Source organism: Anabrus simplex, chromosome 11 (genome assembly GCF_040414725.1).
Source record: "Anabrus simplex isolate iqAnaSimp1 chromosome 11, ASM4041472v1, whole genome shotgun sequence".
NCBI lineage: Eukaryota > Metazoa > Arthropoda > Insecta > Orthoptera > Tettigoniidae > Anabrus > Anabrus simplex.
In genome coordinates, this window is record NC_090275.1 from 110,972,307 (window position 1) to 110,989,467 (window position 17,161).

The 17,161-nt window shown below is 39.1% G+C and overlaps 1 protein-coding gene across 1 annotated transcript in view; it reads left to right on the forward strand.

Annotated features, from left to right (window-relative positions):
* LOC137502681 (uncharacterized PE-PGRS family protein PE_PGRS54-like) overlaps nucleotides 1-17,161 on the forward strand; it is a 119,623-nt gene that overhangs the window by 18,288 nt on the left and 84,174 nt on the right. Inside the window, exon 2 of the mRNA XM_068229622.1 lies at nucleotides 9,017-9,138. Coding sequence (XP_068085723.1) covers nucleotides 9,017-9,138 — 122 coding nt within the window. The remainder of the gene's footprint in view (nucleotides 1-9,016; nucleotides 9,139-17,161) is intronic.

Consider the following 17,161-nt stretch of genomic DNA (forward strand, 5'->3'; position numbering starts at 1 on the left):
TGAAATGTAATTAATAATAGGGCAAACAAAGTCATGAATTATTATTATATGTAGCAATATAATACTAAGTGAAGTGGACACAAAGTGAGAAATGATAAAGTGCTAAGCAAAGTATTAGCGAAGAGACGTGATGAAAATCATAAGAGGGAAATATCCTGGTTGCGTCACATACTACGTAGAAATTGTCTTCAACGGAGGGTGGTAGAGGGGAAAATTAGATGGAAGAAAAGGAAGAGAAGAAGAAGGTTTGGAATGTTAACAGATGTCAAACAAGGGAGAAGCTATGAACAACTGAAACAAGATGCCCAGCACAAAGAATCATGGAGGATGTCCAGTTGATACGTGTCTCAAGACAGATTTACAGAAGAAGGATGCAGCCATGGCTGGCTCATGCTCGTAGAGCGGTTTGTGAAGATGCCTTTACTCCTACGGACTCTGCCGAGCTTAAAGCCTCTTCCCGCACCCTTCCTCCCTCTGAAACTGTCCACCGTCGTGCTACACCCTTACATCGCTCTCCCATCACCCTCACTGTATCCTGGGACGGAAGCTCGAAAGCCCGTGCCGTATCTTCAATCTGAAAACATTTACCAGCGAACTGCGCGCGTCTCACACCTCAGTTTGATATTGCCTAACCAAACCAAACCCCATGGCACTACAGCCCTTGAAGGGCCTTGGCCTACCAAGCGACCGATCCTCAGCCCGAAGGCCTGCAGATTACGAGGTGTCGTGTGGTCAGCACGACGAATCCTCTCGGCCGTTATTCTTGGCTTTCTAGACCGGGATATTGCCTAACAGTCCTCCTTATTGATGACAATTTACAGTTTTACGATGAAATGCAATTTTCTTAGCGTTATTCGAGTCCAGTTTTTCACTTCAAATATCGAGATTTTTTTAAAAAAAAGAACGTTTCGTTCTCTTAGGGAGGACACCGTCCGGGAGCCCTTACGGGGCAACCCAGCCGCTACTGCTCATAACTCTAACTGTTACGATACGGAGGGGAGGCAGACATTTGGGTGATTATTATTTTATTCTTATCAAGCAAACATCGCATAGCTGTGAATGTTCTGTTGGCTACCACGTATCACGTCGGCAATTTTGCACCCTTTTTGCCCTCCTATTCTTACTTCTCGGAACCTAAATAATCTAGTCACTTTAGATGAAAGACTTTTACAATTTAGAGCGACATGAAAATCCATTGTAACTTACAGACGTCATAGAGTTCTATAGTCTCAGAATGGCCGCTGCCGCAAAGAATTTTGGGAGCGTGACGAGATCTGTTAGAAGTGATGACATCATCTTAACTCCGATTAATATGTTTCTTGTTCAATTTTGGTGTAGGCTGAGTGAACTTCAGGGGCATGTGCACCTTCGGAAGTGGAAATCTCGTTTCTTAAATGTTACGACTTCCTGACGAGGATTCGAACCCACTTCCTTCCGGGCGAACCGAGCACGCCTTTACAGCCTCGGACAGGTAGCCCATTCAATACGTCTGTGCGTTGCGAAAATAAACAGCAAGGCCATCAGATAAATCAAAGACGAATTATGGAAGAAGAAAAAATACAGTAAAACTAAAATAACATAAAATGCAACGAAAGACTGGCAAGGACAGAAGAATAAAATAGAGCTGAAGATGGAAACAAAGTGTGTAGAAGGGGGAAAGAGAAGGAGAAAAATGGGTGTGTGAGTCGGGCAGGAGGAAGAAGAACGTCCTAAAAGAAGGTTGAAGACATAAGACAGAAAGGTAGTAAGAATACTACTGTAACGGGTGTGTACAGGTTACAAAAGTATGTCGCATGTCTATTATTACTGACCGTGAAAGTATCAATAGGTCCGCCTCTGTGGTGTAGAGGTTAGTGTGATTAGCTGCCACCTCCGGAGGCCCGGGTTCGATTCCGTGCTCTGCCACAAAATTTGAAAAGTGGTACGAGGGCTGAAACGAGGTCCACTCAGCCTCAGCCTGGGTTCGATTCCCACCTCAGCCATCCTGGAAGTGGTTTTCCGTGGTTTCCCACTTCTCCTCCAGGCAAGTGCCAGGATGGTACCTACCTTAAGGCCACGGCCGCTTCCTCCTCTCTTCCCTTCAAATCTTCCCATCCCCCACCAAGGCCCCTGCTCAGCATAGCAGGTGAGGCCGCCTGGGCGAGGTGCTGGTCATCTTCCCCAGTCGTATCGCTCCAGGACACTGCCCTTGAGGCGATAGAGGTGGGATCCCTCACTGAGTCTGAGGGAAAAACCGAACTTGGAGGGTAAACAGATGAAGGAGAAGAATATCTCAGGTCTAAGGGGGTTAACATTCCAGACCTAAATTCGATGCCGAGGCTAACCGCGTAACAGTGCAGGTTTGCTATTAATGGCTAAAAGTGTAGGCTTAACCTCACGCTGACCAGGCGTTAACCTAACCGGTTGCCCTTCCCTACACCCTGGCTAAAAGTGCAGGCTTAACCTTACGCTGACCAGGCGTTAACCTATCCGACTGCCATTCCCTACACTCTGGCTTTGATACTGAGCTTGGTGGAAGCTGAACTTGAAACAACAGAAGGGCAAAAGGACAAAAGGTATTAGGGTCTAGGGATCAGAGCTGAACTTGGAAGGGCAAAAGGACTAAATGGCTAAAGGTCAAAAGGGCTAAACATAAAGACAAAAGGACTAAAGGGAATGAGCTAGTCTTGGGCTCAGAGATGAACTTGGAACAGGATGGTGGCACAGGACTGGGAAGATGGTGTAAGGATTAATGCACATGCTTTATTCATAGTGACATGATTTTAGAAAGCTACTTCAAGGTCTTGAAGCTGAGCGGCTGCAGAGTTAAATTTTTTTTTTTTTTTTACAGAAAAACAATATATATATAAATCTCCACCTTATCAATACAAATTTATTTTACATTAAGCAGGTAAATATAGTCAAATAGTCAAGACTAGTTTCGACCCCTAGGGGGTCATCCTCAGTTGACATGCATTAAAAATTGTATTGTTCACAAAAACATGACATATAGTGGTAAAAGCTTAAATTAATTTAGACTGATCATTAATGTTGGTATGTCTAGTACATGATTGACTAGTGTGCATCATCCATGAAGACACATATTACCTTACTGCTACTACCATCCAATTTTTAGGTTATATAATATGGAACACACATATGTTTGTGCAACTCAACAGTGGCAAGTTCAACTATATACATTTAAAATTGGTTGATAAATTACACAATTGGCTATTGATTAGTCACATGAAAGTGCAGAACACTGGCTTGAACATTTCTGATTGAGATATCAATGCAACACCTTACTGGCATACATCCTAGAAGCTAAATTCAGTTTGTAAAGCCCATTACTTCTGATTGAAACTTAGTATGAAGTTAAAATTTGAATAAAAATATTTGCTTAGTATAGGCATTAAAATGTTGTTAAAATGGACATATAGTCAAAAACAGTGGTATGTATGCCACACATGTCTAGTTAAAAACACATTACATTAATGTTGTTTATATGTGGTACAACATGTACATTGATTTGGAATAAATGGGGTTTGACGAATTTCTTACAACAGTCTTAGATATAGTGTTCCAACAAAATGGGTCCGTAAAAAATATTTATATGTAAAGACAATTGGTATTATAATGATCCGCTGCAGATCAGGTAATACTAGTTATGTATCTGGAGATATTTTTTGGCAGCTACTAATGTTGGAGTTATTAGAAATGTTAATGGAGCATGTTTTCTTCCGTAGTCGCGATGTTTATAGTTGGTGGCATTAGTCAAATATGTTGAAAATTATGCGTCTTGGTGCACGTTGATTTTGTCCTGGAAGCGTATATGTTGTAAAAACAAGGGATCCCAACAGGCAGCTACAAAGAACGCACGGTTCCAACACCTTACACACTCCACCTTGTTTTTACAACATATACGCTTCCAGGACAAAATCAACGTGCACCAAGACGCATAATTTTCAACATATTTGACTAATGCCACCAACTATAAACATCGCGACTACGGAAGAAAACATGCTCCATTAACATTTCTAATAACTCCAACATTAGTAGCTGCCAAAAAATATCTCCAGATACATAACTAGTATTACCTGATCTGCAGCGGATCATTATAATACCAATTGTCTTTACATATAAATATTTTTTACGGACCCATTTTGTTGGAACACTATATCTAAGACTGTTGTAAGAAATTCGTCAAACCCCATTTATTCCAAATCAATGTACATGTTGTACCACATATAAACAACATTAATGTAATGTGTTTTTAACTAGACATGTGTGGCATACATACCACTGTTTTTGACTATATGTCCATTTTAACAACATTTTAATGCCTATACTAAGCAAATATTTTTATTCAAATTTTAACTTCATACTAAGTTTCAATCAGAAGTAATGGGCTTTACAAACTGAATTTAGCTTCTAGGATGTATGCCAGTAAGGTGTTGCATTGATATCTCAATCAGAAATGTTCAAGCCAGTGTTCTGCACTTTCATGTGACTAATCAATAGCCAATTGTGTAATTTATCAACCAATTTTAAATGTATATAGTTGAACTTGCCACTGTTGAGTTGCACAAACATATGTGTGTTCCATATTATATAACCTAAAAATTGGATGGTAGTAGCAGTAAGGTAATATGTGTCTTCATGGATGATGCACACTAGTCAATCATGTACTAGACATACCAACATTAATGATCAGTCTAAATTAATTTAAGCTTTTACCACTATATGTCATGTTTTTGTGAACAATACAATTTTTAATGCATGTCAACTGAGGATGACCCCCTAGGGGTCGAAACTAGTCTTGACTATTTGACTATATTTACCTGCTTAATGTAAAATAAATTTGTATTGATAAGGTGGAGATTTATATATATATTGTTTTTCTGTAAAGTAATATCTATCAATACGGAAATGAAACTTATAAATAACTGCAGAGTTAAAGACGCTAGCGTGTGAGTTGATGCATAATGCGCTGTTGGTTTTTAGTGTTTGGAACACTAAATTTTTGATTTTAACATTTTGTGTTTATAGATTTGAACTCTATAGACTTATAGTAGCTTACAATATTGCTGATATCACTCAGAGATTAAAACTTTGTGTTCAGAACCCAGGGCACTTCCCTTTGGACTACTGATTATTATGCTAAGTGAATGACTGCGCACTGAAAACATGCGTTAAATTCAAAACACCCCAACGTTCGAGCTATACGAAATTTAAAAATCGCCGACTCGACTAGGAATCGAACCCGTGGCTCCTCTACTTGGGTAGCAAACAAGCATGTCTGTACGTTAAAAGCTTGTGCATTTAATTGAAACACCTGGCTTTAGGGCTACAAGATAACAAAAAATCACCGACCGAATTGGAAATCGAAACTGGAGCTCATTTGGACACAAAGCTGAAGTGCTATTATTTAATTCAAAGTACTTAACGTTTGAGCTGCGGGAAATGAAAAATCTCAACCCTGACTAGGATTTGAACCTGGAACTCACTTGGACTCAGAAATAAGGAGCTTAAGTGTATAAGAAGAAAAATTTCTCAACCCGACCTGGAATTGATGACGAGTTCTTCTTTCGCTGAAGACTAGGTGTGAACTGTTAGTTCAAAGTACGTTAATTGAATACAGAGTGCAGATGCAGCTAATTTAGTATAAACTGAGGTCATGGCAGTATATATGTCTCAGCAAAAAATTGACTGCATGAGTAAGTTGATTAGACTTGGAAATATTTGATGAGACACGAAATACCAAGTTCATTGTTTTGCTTTTAGCCTAGTATGCACATCTCAGCAAAAAAATAAATTGGTGATACGAGCAAGTTGACTGGACTTGGAAGTAACTTATTTGCTGAGACAGGAAATACAAAGTTCATTGTTTCCGCATTCAGCTCTGAGATGTAGATTTGAACCCTGGAGACTTGTAATTGCCTGCAGTAAATGTTATATCATATAGCACCTAACGTTTGAGCTGCGAGAAATTAAAAAATCCCCAGCCCGACTGGGAATCGAATTCGGCACTCTTTCCTTTGGACTATCATAGTAACTAAACGATTGTGCGTTAAATTCAAAACACTCAACAATTGAACTATAAGAAAATAAAAATAAAATCGCCAACCAATTAGAAATCGAACCAGTAGCTCCTTTAGTTGGACAGCAAACAAGCATTCTAATTAAATGACTGTACATTAAAAGCTTGTGTGTTTAATTGAAACACCTTAAGTTTGACCTCTGTTTGACGTGGGGGTTATGATGATGATAATAATAATAATGATAATAATAACAACAACAACAATAACAACAATCTGATCTTACTCTGGAAGCTAATTCCTTCCTTCACAAATCGCTACTTCATTCACAAGATGGAAATGTCGCTGAAAGAAAGCACTAGCCCAGGTGGCAGCTCGGCAGAGAAATCCACCATAGCACTATGCAATGCAATGGGACCTAGGGTTCAGGGGAGTCCCAACATCTGTGGGAAAGACAAGTCGGAGCGTTTTGAAACACCTTCCAAACTCAACTTCAAGAAGAACTATTTCATTGGAACAATAAACGTCAACTCACTTACCAGGGTCGGAAAACAAAAAGAACTAGAAAAGCTTCTGGACAAAAATCAAATCCAGATCCTAGCTGTACAAGAGACAAGATTCCTGGAAGAAAACATCATAGGCATCAACCAATACAGAATATTCAAAGGAAAGCCGGCAATTAGACAACCACCAACATGCCTCTACTCGGAACCTGCTTCTACATACACAAGAAGGTAGTAAAGAATGTCACAGACTTTGCAGGAAAAAACTCAAGGGAAGGTTGCACAATTTGTTCTGGGTGATTTCTGACAGGGGAGTGGTGTTGTTAAATGTTGAAAACCTTGGGCTGGGAGGACTTGGGAGTGGGAGAACAGGAGTATGTAGTATGTTTCGAGCCGTCAGTGCTGAGTGGACATGGAATGACATAAGTAGATGGCTAAGCTCGAGTGGAGCTTTTAAAAAGGAAAGATCATAATATGAAGATAAAGTTGGAGTTCAAGAAGACAGATTGGGGCAAATATTCATTTATAGGATGAGGAGTAAGGGATTGGAATAAATTATCAAGGAAAATGTTTGATAAATTTCAAAGTTCATTGAAAATATAAATATGAGGTAAACAAGTGATTATTAATGATTGATTGATTGATTGATGTAGATAATGTCTTATTTATGGCTATTTTAATTAAGACTATTTGTAACAGCTAAAGATGGCTCTTAGGAACTGAAACATGTACTGTTTTTTTATTGTGAATATAATTGATCGCTAGAGCCTCCATGGCTCAGACAGCAGCACGTTAGCCTCTCACCGCTGGATATCGTGGTTCAAATCCCAGTCACTCAATGTGAGATTTGTGCTGGACAAAGCGGAGGCACAACAGGTTTTTTTCTGCGTACTCCAGTTTTCCCTGTCATCTTTCATTCCAGCAACACTCTCCATTATCATTTCATAGCATCCATCAGTCATTAATAAATCACTTTGGGAGTGGCGACCCCATTGTAATAATAGCCTATATCTGGTTCATTCATTACATCCCTGACCCAGTGAAGGACTGGAAAACAGGTTGTAGGTTTTCATTCATTTTCATAATTGATCACTAAGAGTGATTGTAAGGTGGATCTCCCCAACTGTTATAATTTGAAATAAGTGGAAAGTTTCAAGCTGTTAGTGGAGGGGCATTAGGAGACCAATGAGTTTGACTGGAGTTTTTAAAAGCAGGTGAGAATCATAATCTGAAGGTAAAGTAGAAATTCAAGAAGACGAATTGGGGCAAATATTTGTTTGTCGGAAGAGGAATTAGCAAGGGGAATAATTTACCAAGGGAGATGTTTGATAGAACTCCAACTTCTTTGAAATCGCTTAAGAAATGAATAGGTAAACAATTAATAGGCAATGTACCATCTGGGCGTCAATCCTAAATGCATATCTTTGACATCGAAAGGAACACGTAATAGAATAGGCTAAACACAATGGCACATCAGTGTGGAAAGGTGAGGAAAAGAAAGGAAAGACAAGGACAATCTCCACATCTTCTCTCCTTGTCAACCCCAGTCCTTCTATTTTGTTTTTACTATTACTGTCTTCATTTCAATGTTCCTACTTTTCTATATAAATGACTAGCTGTAATGCTCGTTGTTGACGGGACAATAATATAGCATGCCCAAAGTTACATAACTTCCCAGCTACTTTCTGACAATATTGAGGCAGGCTGCTTTACTCGGGATGCACCAGTAATCCCATCTATCGGAGATGAATGGCAGCAGAAGAGACAATCACATCACAACAATTCTCAATGTAATGTTCTTGTTGATCAGTTTTATGAGCTTTCAATATTGCAGTCCTTCACATTTAATTTTCTTCCTACTCTGCGATACTAGAGCATCTGATGCAAAGGCAGTCCTCCTTCTTTCATGCCTCCCTGTTGTCTTATTCTTCAAGGGATCGTTTCTCTACTATTTTTATCAGTATGGGAAAAATGTGTGAAACATAAAAGATCAGAAATTTAATTCTATATAACTTCAGTTATGTACCATAGTGTGTATTTATAGGATCACTTATTTATTTGAGAATTAAATTTTAGGCCTTCTCCTAAACTACCATTTCATTCAGCGTGAATAAAATTATTTGTAGCATAGATTGCAGTGCCTCATTTCCCGACTTTACATACCAATTTTCATTAAATTATCTTCAGCTGTTTTCTTGTGATGCATGTACAGACAGATATGAAGGAAAATTAAAAAGTGCATTTCCTTGTTACTATGAACACATTCGATACAGAAATACCATCCTTTTCAAATTCTGAGCAATGTACAGTCAAATGTCTTATTTTATATATATAGATGGCCCATTATTTAGGAGGCATTCCCTGAATATTTCATTAAAATTTACACATTAGACTGAAAGAGCTGTTTATATCCTCTTAAATGACTGATTCAATGTGTATGTTTATTCTTGTAACTTGTAATCCATACATTAATAATTCTGTTTTATTGTGTTTCAGTCGTTCTGTCACAGAGATTTTTGCCACCAGAAGTAAGCAGAGAAGATTTTATAAATCGTGCTGTATCAGATTACGTTAGAACTGTTCCAAATGAAGTATGTGTACCCGAGCTCAGGAGTTATGTAAGTACCACATACAGTACAAGGGCGAATGCTGATCTTGTTATCAATGAAAAGTCACCATTTACAACTGCCATATTATTTACTAAAAAATAAGAGCCCCCACTTTATTTAACACTGTTTACTCCCAAATAGAGGGGAGGCCTCCATTCACTGTGGGTTTTAGAAAATGGGGTATGGTCCTGCTTCTGATGATGATGATGATGATGATGATGATGATAATAATAATAATAATAATAATAATAATAATAATAATAATAATCATCATCATCCTTTCCCCTTATCCAGCTCCTGGCATGTTCTCCATCTTCCTTTCCCATGATTTTGTCCCAGTCCAGGTTTCTTCTTCTTGCACGCCTCTTTACTGAATTGATCCACCCTGTTTTAGCTCTCCCTCTCGCTCTTTCTCCCTCGAACTTCATCTCTGTCATCATCTGTTTTGGTATTCTTTTCTCCTCCATCCTCTTTACATCTCCAAACCATCTTAGTTTATTCTTATCGGTTCTAACACTTAGGTTTTTCCATTCCAACCTCCTTTCTAACATCTTCATTTCTCAGTCTGTCTTTCCTATCATGCTTATTGTGTATTTCATTTCACTGGCTTGAATTCTCCTCTCCTCCCTGTCTGTCATTGTCCAGGTCTCAGGCGCGTAAGCCAATACGGGTGCATAATACATTTTGTACATTATCTCTTTATACTTCACGGAGCGAGTTGGCCGTGTGGTCAGGGTCGCGCAGCTGTGAGCTTGTATTTGGAAAATAGTGAGTTCGAACCCCACTGTCGAAAGCCCTGAAGATGGTTCTCTGTGGTTTCCCTTAATTAAGGCCACAGCCGCTTCCTTCCCACCCCTACCCCTTTCCCATCCCATCATTGCCGTAAGACCTATCTGTTGATAAACTTAACTATAAAAGGTACAGTATTTGATTTGTTGCTGTGCTGATGTGTCTAAAGCTGTTAAAAACTATTTAAAATAGTATGTGTTTGGTCCACCTTGTCAATACACTTTTATAATTGAAAATTATTTATTCATCAGTGTTTCATCAGTGAAGTCCAATCAAAGAATAAAAACAATATAACACACTCTTTTTTAGCCAAAAATTGATAGTTAATTATTTTCATCATCAAAATTTTAAAAAATATGTAGGAAAGGTAATAGTACAAAGATAAAGTTGGAATTCAAGAGAACAAAATGGGGCAAATATTAATTTATAGAATGAGGAGTAAGGGAGTGGAATAACTTACCAAGGGAAATATTCAAGGAATTTTGAAGTTGTTTGAAAATATTTAAGAAAAGGCTTGGTAAATAATTGCTGCCCAGTTGACAGACTTAAATGCAGATCAGTAGTGATTGATGATTGATTGATTGATTGATTGATTGATTGATTGATTGATTGATTGATTGATTGATTGATGGGTAAGGAGCTAGAAGGAATCAGCTGTGGCCTTAGAATAGGAACTGTCCCAGCATTTGCCTTGAAGGGAAAATGGGAAACAACAGAAAATCATTCTCAGGATGGCTGATGGTAGGTTTCCAACCCACTCATCTGCTGCAGCACATTAATACACACAACTACTCCACTTGGTAAATAAGTAAATAAAATATTTTGAACATATCATACCCTACCTTTTAGAATGAGTGCTTTAAATGTGTCTCACAAATTAACTTGATTAAGTTGTGAGTTTCTCAAGGCTGCACAATCTAATGGTTGTTGGCTACTATCATAAATGGTGATAACACGTTAGGTCACATGTAAATCAGATGTGTTTCAACATAGTTCTCTTTCAGATAACAACATAATTTCGCAAACCTTCTAGCTCCGTTCTTGATAACTCAACAGGAAAATAAGGAACTTTTTTTAAAAATTTGCTTTACGTCACACCGACAGAGATAGGTCTTATGGCGACGACGGGATAGGAAAGGTTTACGAGTAGGAACTAAACGGCCATGGCCTTAATTAAGGTCTGGTGTGAAAATGGGAAACCACGGAAAACCATCGTCAGGGCGGCTGACAACGGGGTTCAAGCCCACTATGTCGTGGATGCAAGCTCACAGCTGCACGCCCTTAACTGCATGGCCAACTCGCCCGGTGATAAGAAACTTACTTTTGATCTAATCTTGAACATCCCACCGTGTCCATAGAATTAATGAATTAGAACTTAGACCTAATGAACCAACAGTCCCATACTATTTTATTTATTTACAGTAAACTCCTGGGTTATCCATTTTAGGGTTATTTGTGCATCCTATAAAACTCATTAAAAATACACACACATGTCGAGAAGTCAGCAGGAATCTTTGGAGTTGAAAATGTTGTGTTTGAATCTCCCTTTCTTTAAATGATGATGTGTTGTGATTCTATCAATTACTCCTAGGATCCAGAATTCACATGGCATTCCGATGACAATTAATCACCTTCAACATGATATTGGGTAATATACTGTATGTCATAACCTGGCCATATCTTCATTTTGAGTTCCCTGGTAGGCATTTTCAAAATCTATCTTGTATGCACTTCTGACATTGATTTGTTTTGTGTCATTGGTGCTGCTTCATGGGTTTGAAGGATGGACTGCAGGATTTTGAAATGCATCATGGAATGCTGAAGAATCTATGGGTACACCCCATCACAAATGAGGAGGTATACGGCTAACCGCAACCAACCAACCGACCGACCGACCAGTCAGTCAGTCAGTCAGTCAGTCAGTCAGTCAGTCAGTCAGTCAGTCAGTCAGTCAGTCAGTCAGTCAGTCAGTCAATCAATCTGCACTTACGATTGTCACTCAGGTGGCAGATTCCCTATCAGTTGTTTATCTAGATTATTTTAAACTTTTTCAAAGAACTTGGAAATTTATCGAACATTTCCCTTGATAATTTATTCCAATCCGTTACTCCTCGTCCTTTAAATGAATAATTGCCCCAATCTGTCCTCTTGAATTCCAACTTCATCTTCATACTATTACCTTTCCTACTTAAAGTCTTCCCAGCCCAAAGTTTGCTACATTTTTGTAACACTACTCCTTTGTTGGAAATCACCCAGAACAAATTGTGCTGCTTTCCTTTGATTCTTTTCCACTTCTCGTATCAAAGAGTCCTGGTGTGGGACTAAATGAAGGCTGATCAAATTGTACCAACCAAATGAAGCGACGAGGTCTCGGGTTTGATTAGCCGTGCGAGGTTGCGAATTGTCATGAAGCAAAAGAATCCCCCTTGTGAGCATGCCATGGTATTTGTCTTTGGATTGAATAATGGAGTTTACATAAGACCTCACGATAAGTCTCAGCATTTATTGTGTCACCCCGGTGCTACACACTCTGCCTATCCCAAAACACAGTGCACAAGAACTAGCTTGCACTTCACTTTCTATCCGGCTCCATGGCTAAATGGTTAGTGTGCTGGCCTTTGGTCAGAGGGGTCCTGGGTTCGATTCCCGGCAGGGTCGGGAATTTTAACCGTAATTGGTTCATTTCGCTGGCACGTATGTGTTGTCTTAATCATCATTTAATCCTCATCAAGACGCGCAAGTCACCTACGGGAGTCACCTGCACCTGCTGAGCTGAACATGTCCTCGGACACTCCCGACACAAAAAGCCATGTGCTATTTCATTTTTTTACTTCACTTCGCTGGCTGATGTTGAGTGTCTCCATTCCATGGATTGCTGTTTTGATTCTGGCGTAACATAAGCCACCCATGTTTCGTCACTGGTGACAATTCGGCTTAGGAAGGCATCACCTTCATTACTGTACTGCTCAAGGAAAGTCAAAGTACTGCCTACGCACTTGGTTTTGTGCACCTCTGTCAGTATCCTGGGTACCCAGCGTGAGCACAACTTCCAATAATCTAATCATCCTGGCACAATTTCTCAAAGAATACTCCTTTAAATTTCAGGCAACTCATAACTTAATGACAAAATCATAAAGCGACTGTTTCCTCGAATCTTTGCATCAACTTTCTGCACCAAGTCTTCAGTAATGACAGACGGTCACCCACTACACTTCTCATCACTGACATTAGTACGGACTTCTTCAAATGCTCTAACCCATTTTCTTACCATTCCTTCACTCACATAGTGTGTTCTACGTACACTTTACTAATCTGCCGAGGAATTTCAAGGCTTCCACGTCTTTTGCATTTAGAAAACGAATGACAGGGTGTACTTCACACTCGGCGGGACCGTTAATTGTCAGAGGCATTTCCAATTCACGCAAACAAATGTAGATACAGGGAAATGCTTCCATAATGGCGTTTATGGCTGGCTTACAGATGTACGTACCGAGCACACATGCGCTGAATGATGACCGAAGCACTGCAATGACCATATTTAAAAATGGTACATACTTTAAAAAATGTGCTTTGTTTTAACTCTTAGATATCTTCAGGGATTCCCATGAGGTACTGCCACCCTCATCAACAAAGTAATCAAAACTGAGACAACTTTTCCTATCGGTGAAATTTACAACCTGACTTTTCATCCCATTTAGCATCTCACCGTTGTCTATCGTCCATCCTTTTTCAGTCTCTCACAATCATGTAACTACAGTACATCATCACAACCAAATTAACTGAGATGATGGTGGTGGTAATTACTGCTGTGTGAGGAAGTAAAACTAGGCAACCATCCTCTATTAAAACTAATCAGATGGAAAAATAGAAGGGCTCCGATGATAAGAGTAAAGAAGTGGAATCAGACATAAGGCTTTTAGCAGATGATTATTCTGTATAGAGTAATAAACAAGTTACAAGATTGTGAGCAACTGCAAAATGACCTTGATAATGTTGTGAGATGGACAGTACGCAATGGTATGATGAAAAGTCATCTCCGTACAGGCCACGAAGGCCCTTGGAGGGGTGGAAGGTAAAGGCTTTCACTATCCGTAACCTCGGCACTTGATGGGGTAGAGTGGTTAGCTCTACGCCTTGCCGCATTTGCTCCCAGGAATGAACTTGGTACTCATTTTTGGTGTAGGCTGAATGAACCTCAGGGCCATGTGCACCTCCAGAAGTGGAAATCTCATTTCTTAAATTTTACGACTTTCTGACGGGGAATCGAACCCATGTCCTTCCGGGCAAACCGAGCACGCCTTTATCGCCTCAGCCTGGCAGCCCCTAATGGTATGATGGTAAATGGGGTTAAAAGTCAGGTTGTGAGTTTCACAAATAGAAAAAGTCCTCTCAGTTTTAATTACTGCGTTGATGGGATGAAAGTTCCTTATGGGGATCACTGTAAGTACATAGGTGCTAATATAAGGAAAGATCTTCATTGGGGTAATGACATAAATGGGATTGTAAATGTAGGGTACAGTTCTCTGTACATGATTAAAAGGGTATTTAAGGGTTGTAGTAAGGATGTAAAGGAGACGGCAAATAAGTCTCTGGACCCCAACTAGAGTATGGTTCCAGTGTATGGGACTCTCACCAGGATTACTTGATTCAAGAACTGGGAAAAATCCAAATAAAAGCAGCTAGATTTGTTCTGGGTGTTTCCGACAAAAGAGTAGTGTTAAAAAACTGTTGCAAAGTTTGGGCTGGGAAGACTTGGGAGAAAGGAGACAGGCTGCTAGACTAAATGGTACGTTCAGAGCTGTCTGTGGAGAGATGGCATGGAATGACATTAGTAGACGAATAAGTTTGGCTGGTGTCTTTAAAAGTAGTGAAGATCACAATAAGAAGATAAAGTAGGACTTAAAGAGGACAATTTGGGGCAAATATTCATTTAGAGGAAGGGGAGTTAGGGATTGGAATAACGTATCAAGGGAGATGTTCAATAAATTTCCAATTTCTTTACAGTCATTTAAGAAAAGGCCAGGAAAATAACAGATAGGGAGTATGCCACCTGGCGATTGCCCTGAATGCAGATCAGTAATGATTGATTGATTTGAGAAATGAATATCTCTCAGCCAAAGAAAGACAAAGGCCATTAAGAGTGTGAAAACTAAAGGCTTCCTAGGCCTCAGACATTTAATACCGTTTGGGTTGGAAAAGAACAAGAGTTGACCAAGGGATGTCAGATAGGAAAGATGAAAGTGTGGAGTCTGGTACAAATAAGTAGAAACAATGCCAGCACTCAGCTAATGGCTCCATGGGCACGAATCCACGCTCCCAAGTTTAGAGCTCCTGGGGCCCCTTTTAGCTGACAATTAGGACAGGCAGGGAATACTATGAATATTATCCCACTGCCCCCACCCACAGGGGGGGGGGGGAATTAACTGAGAGACACTTAGTGTCTTCCATGAGGAGTAGTGGATCCCGAGATCACAGGTTCAAACCCAGCACAGGCAATCACATTTTTAAAAGATGGAAAACAGTCTATTTGGCATGTTTATCTGATGAAATGAATTGCAACTCAACCATAAATTGCCCAGCAGAGGTACAGATATCCTGCCATCTGGCAGAGCATAACAGCATATTGCAATTGGCATGCAGGCAGCCTGGAAGGTATCACATGCAGGCAGCCTGGAAGGTATCAAATTGAAATGCACGCACGAGAAATATTGTCCAGCTCCTTGGCTGAACAGTGTCCTGTAACGTAATCTTCTCTATGTGTTTTATCACACGGGATACGTTCACTTCCTTACATAAAACCACTTTGTTGCCGCTACATCTATTCTTTAACAATACACAGTTATACACAACACTACCACACTATTAATGGAAACACACCAAAGCAACTTACTGTCGATTCTGTCTAGTACACTCTAAGTCACACTGATTATTCACTTTGCCATCACAAGGCAAGACTGACTAAACCTCTCACTCAAGTTGATTCTGAAAAGTACAGATATCAACTCACTCTAACTCACACTCTACATTCTCTTACTGCACTGACTGACTGGCCCCTATGATAGTGGATTATACCCAATAATTGAATATTACAGACTTTTGTACAGTTTTTGACTACACAAATTTTGAGGTCAGACGTATTCACAATACATATTTGAGGTTATACAAATGTACAATACATATTTACAGGGTTTAGTCATACTTAGCATTTAATAAAAGATAATTCAAATATATTAACAAAATAATTAAAGGTTTTACAAGTGTTAGGTTATGAGTAGGGTGGCATACATATGACAAATGTTCAGCGCTATTAGCTGCCATCCTTGAGGGCCTGGTACTGCTAGATATTAAAGAATGGCAGGAGGGCTGGTATGTGGTTAAATAGTTACACGCAACTCGCCTCCATTTGGGGTATGCATGAATCTGCCTCCATAACATAATGGTTAGCACCGTCAGCTGCCATCCTAGATGACCCGAGTTCAATTCCCAGTATTGCTAGATATTTAGAATGACAGGAGGAGTAGTATGTGGTTAAAATGGTACGTATTGCTCACCTCCATTATAGAGTATGCCTTAAAACAAGTGTGAGGACAGGAGATTGCTATCTACATACAACCTCCTCAGTAGCATGCACTAGTGAATACAAGGCCATCCCGCTGTAAAACTGCACCAAAGCAACACTAAGTGATCACCCCAACAAACTGTGACAAGAAAAAGATAAAGATGATGATGATGATGATGATGATGATGATGATGATGATTATTATTATTATTATTATTATTATTATTATTATTATTATTATTATTATTATTATTATTATTATTATTATTATTATTATTACCTCTCTGCTTTATTGCAGTCTAAATTCAGCATTGTTGTTTCTTATAGATCCCAGTATTTTTCTTAAAATTCTTCTTTCAACTTTTTCTAATTTTTCCAGATCTCCAATTCTTGTAAGTTTAAGAGTTTCTGCTGCATATAAAATTTCTGGCTGGGCTGCTGTTTGATAATGTCTTAATTTCATGTTCCAGGATAGAGATTTCTTATTGTACCGTATATATTTTTGTGATATGAAAGATCCTTTACATTTTGTTTACTCTTATATCAATAGCTACCTTTTCATTTGTGTTGTTTGTTGTACATTCTCCCAGGTATTTAAAGCAATCTGTCTGAGATATTATGTTGTTGTTAATTGTGATATTTTGATTATTATTATGATTATTTATTTATTATTTGCTTATCGAC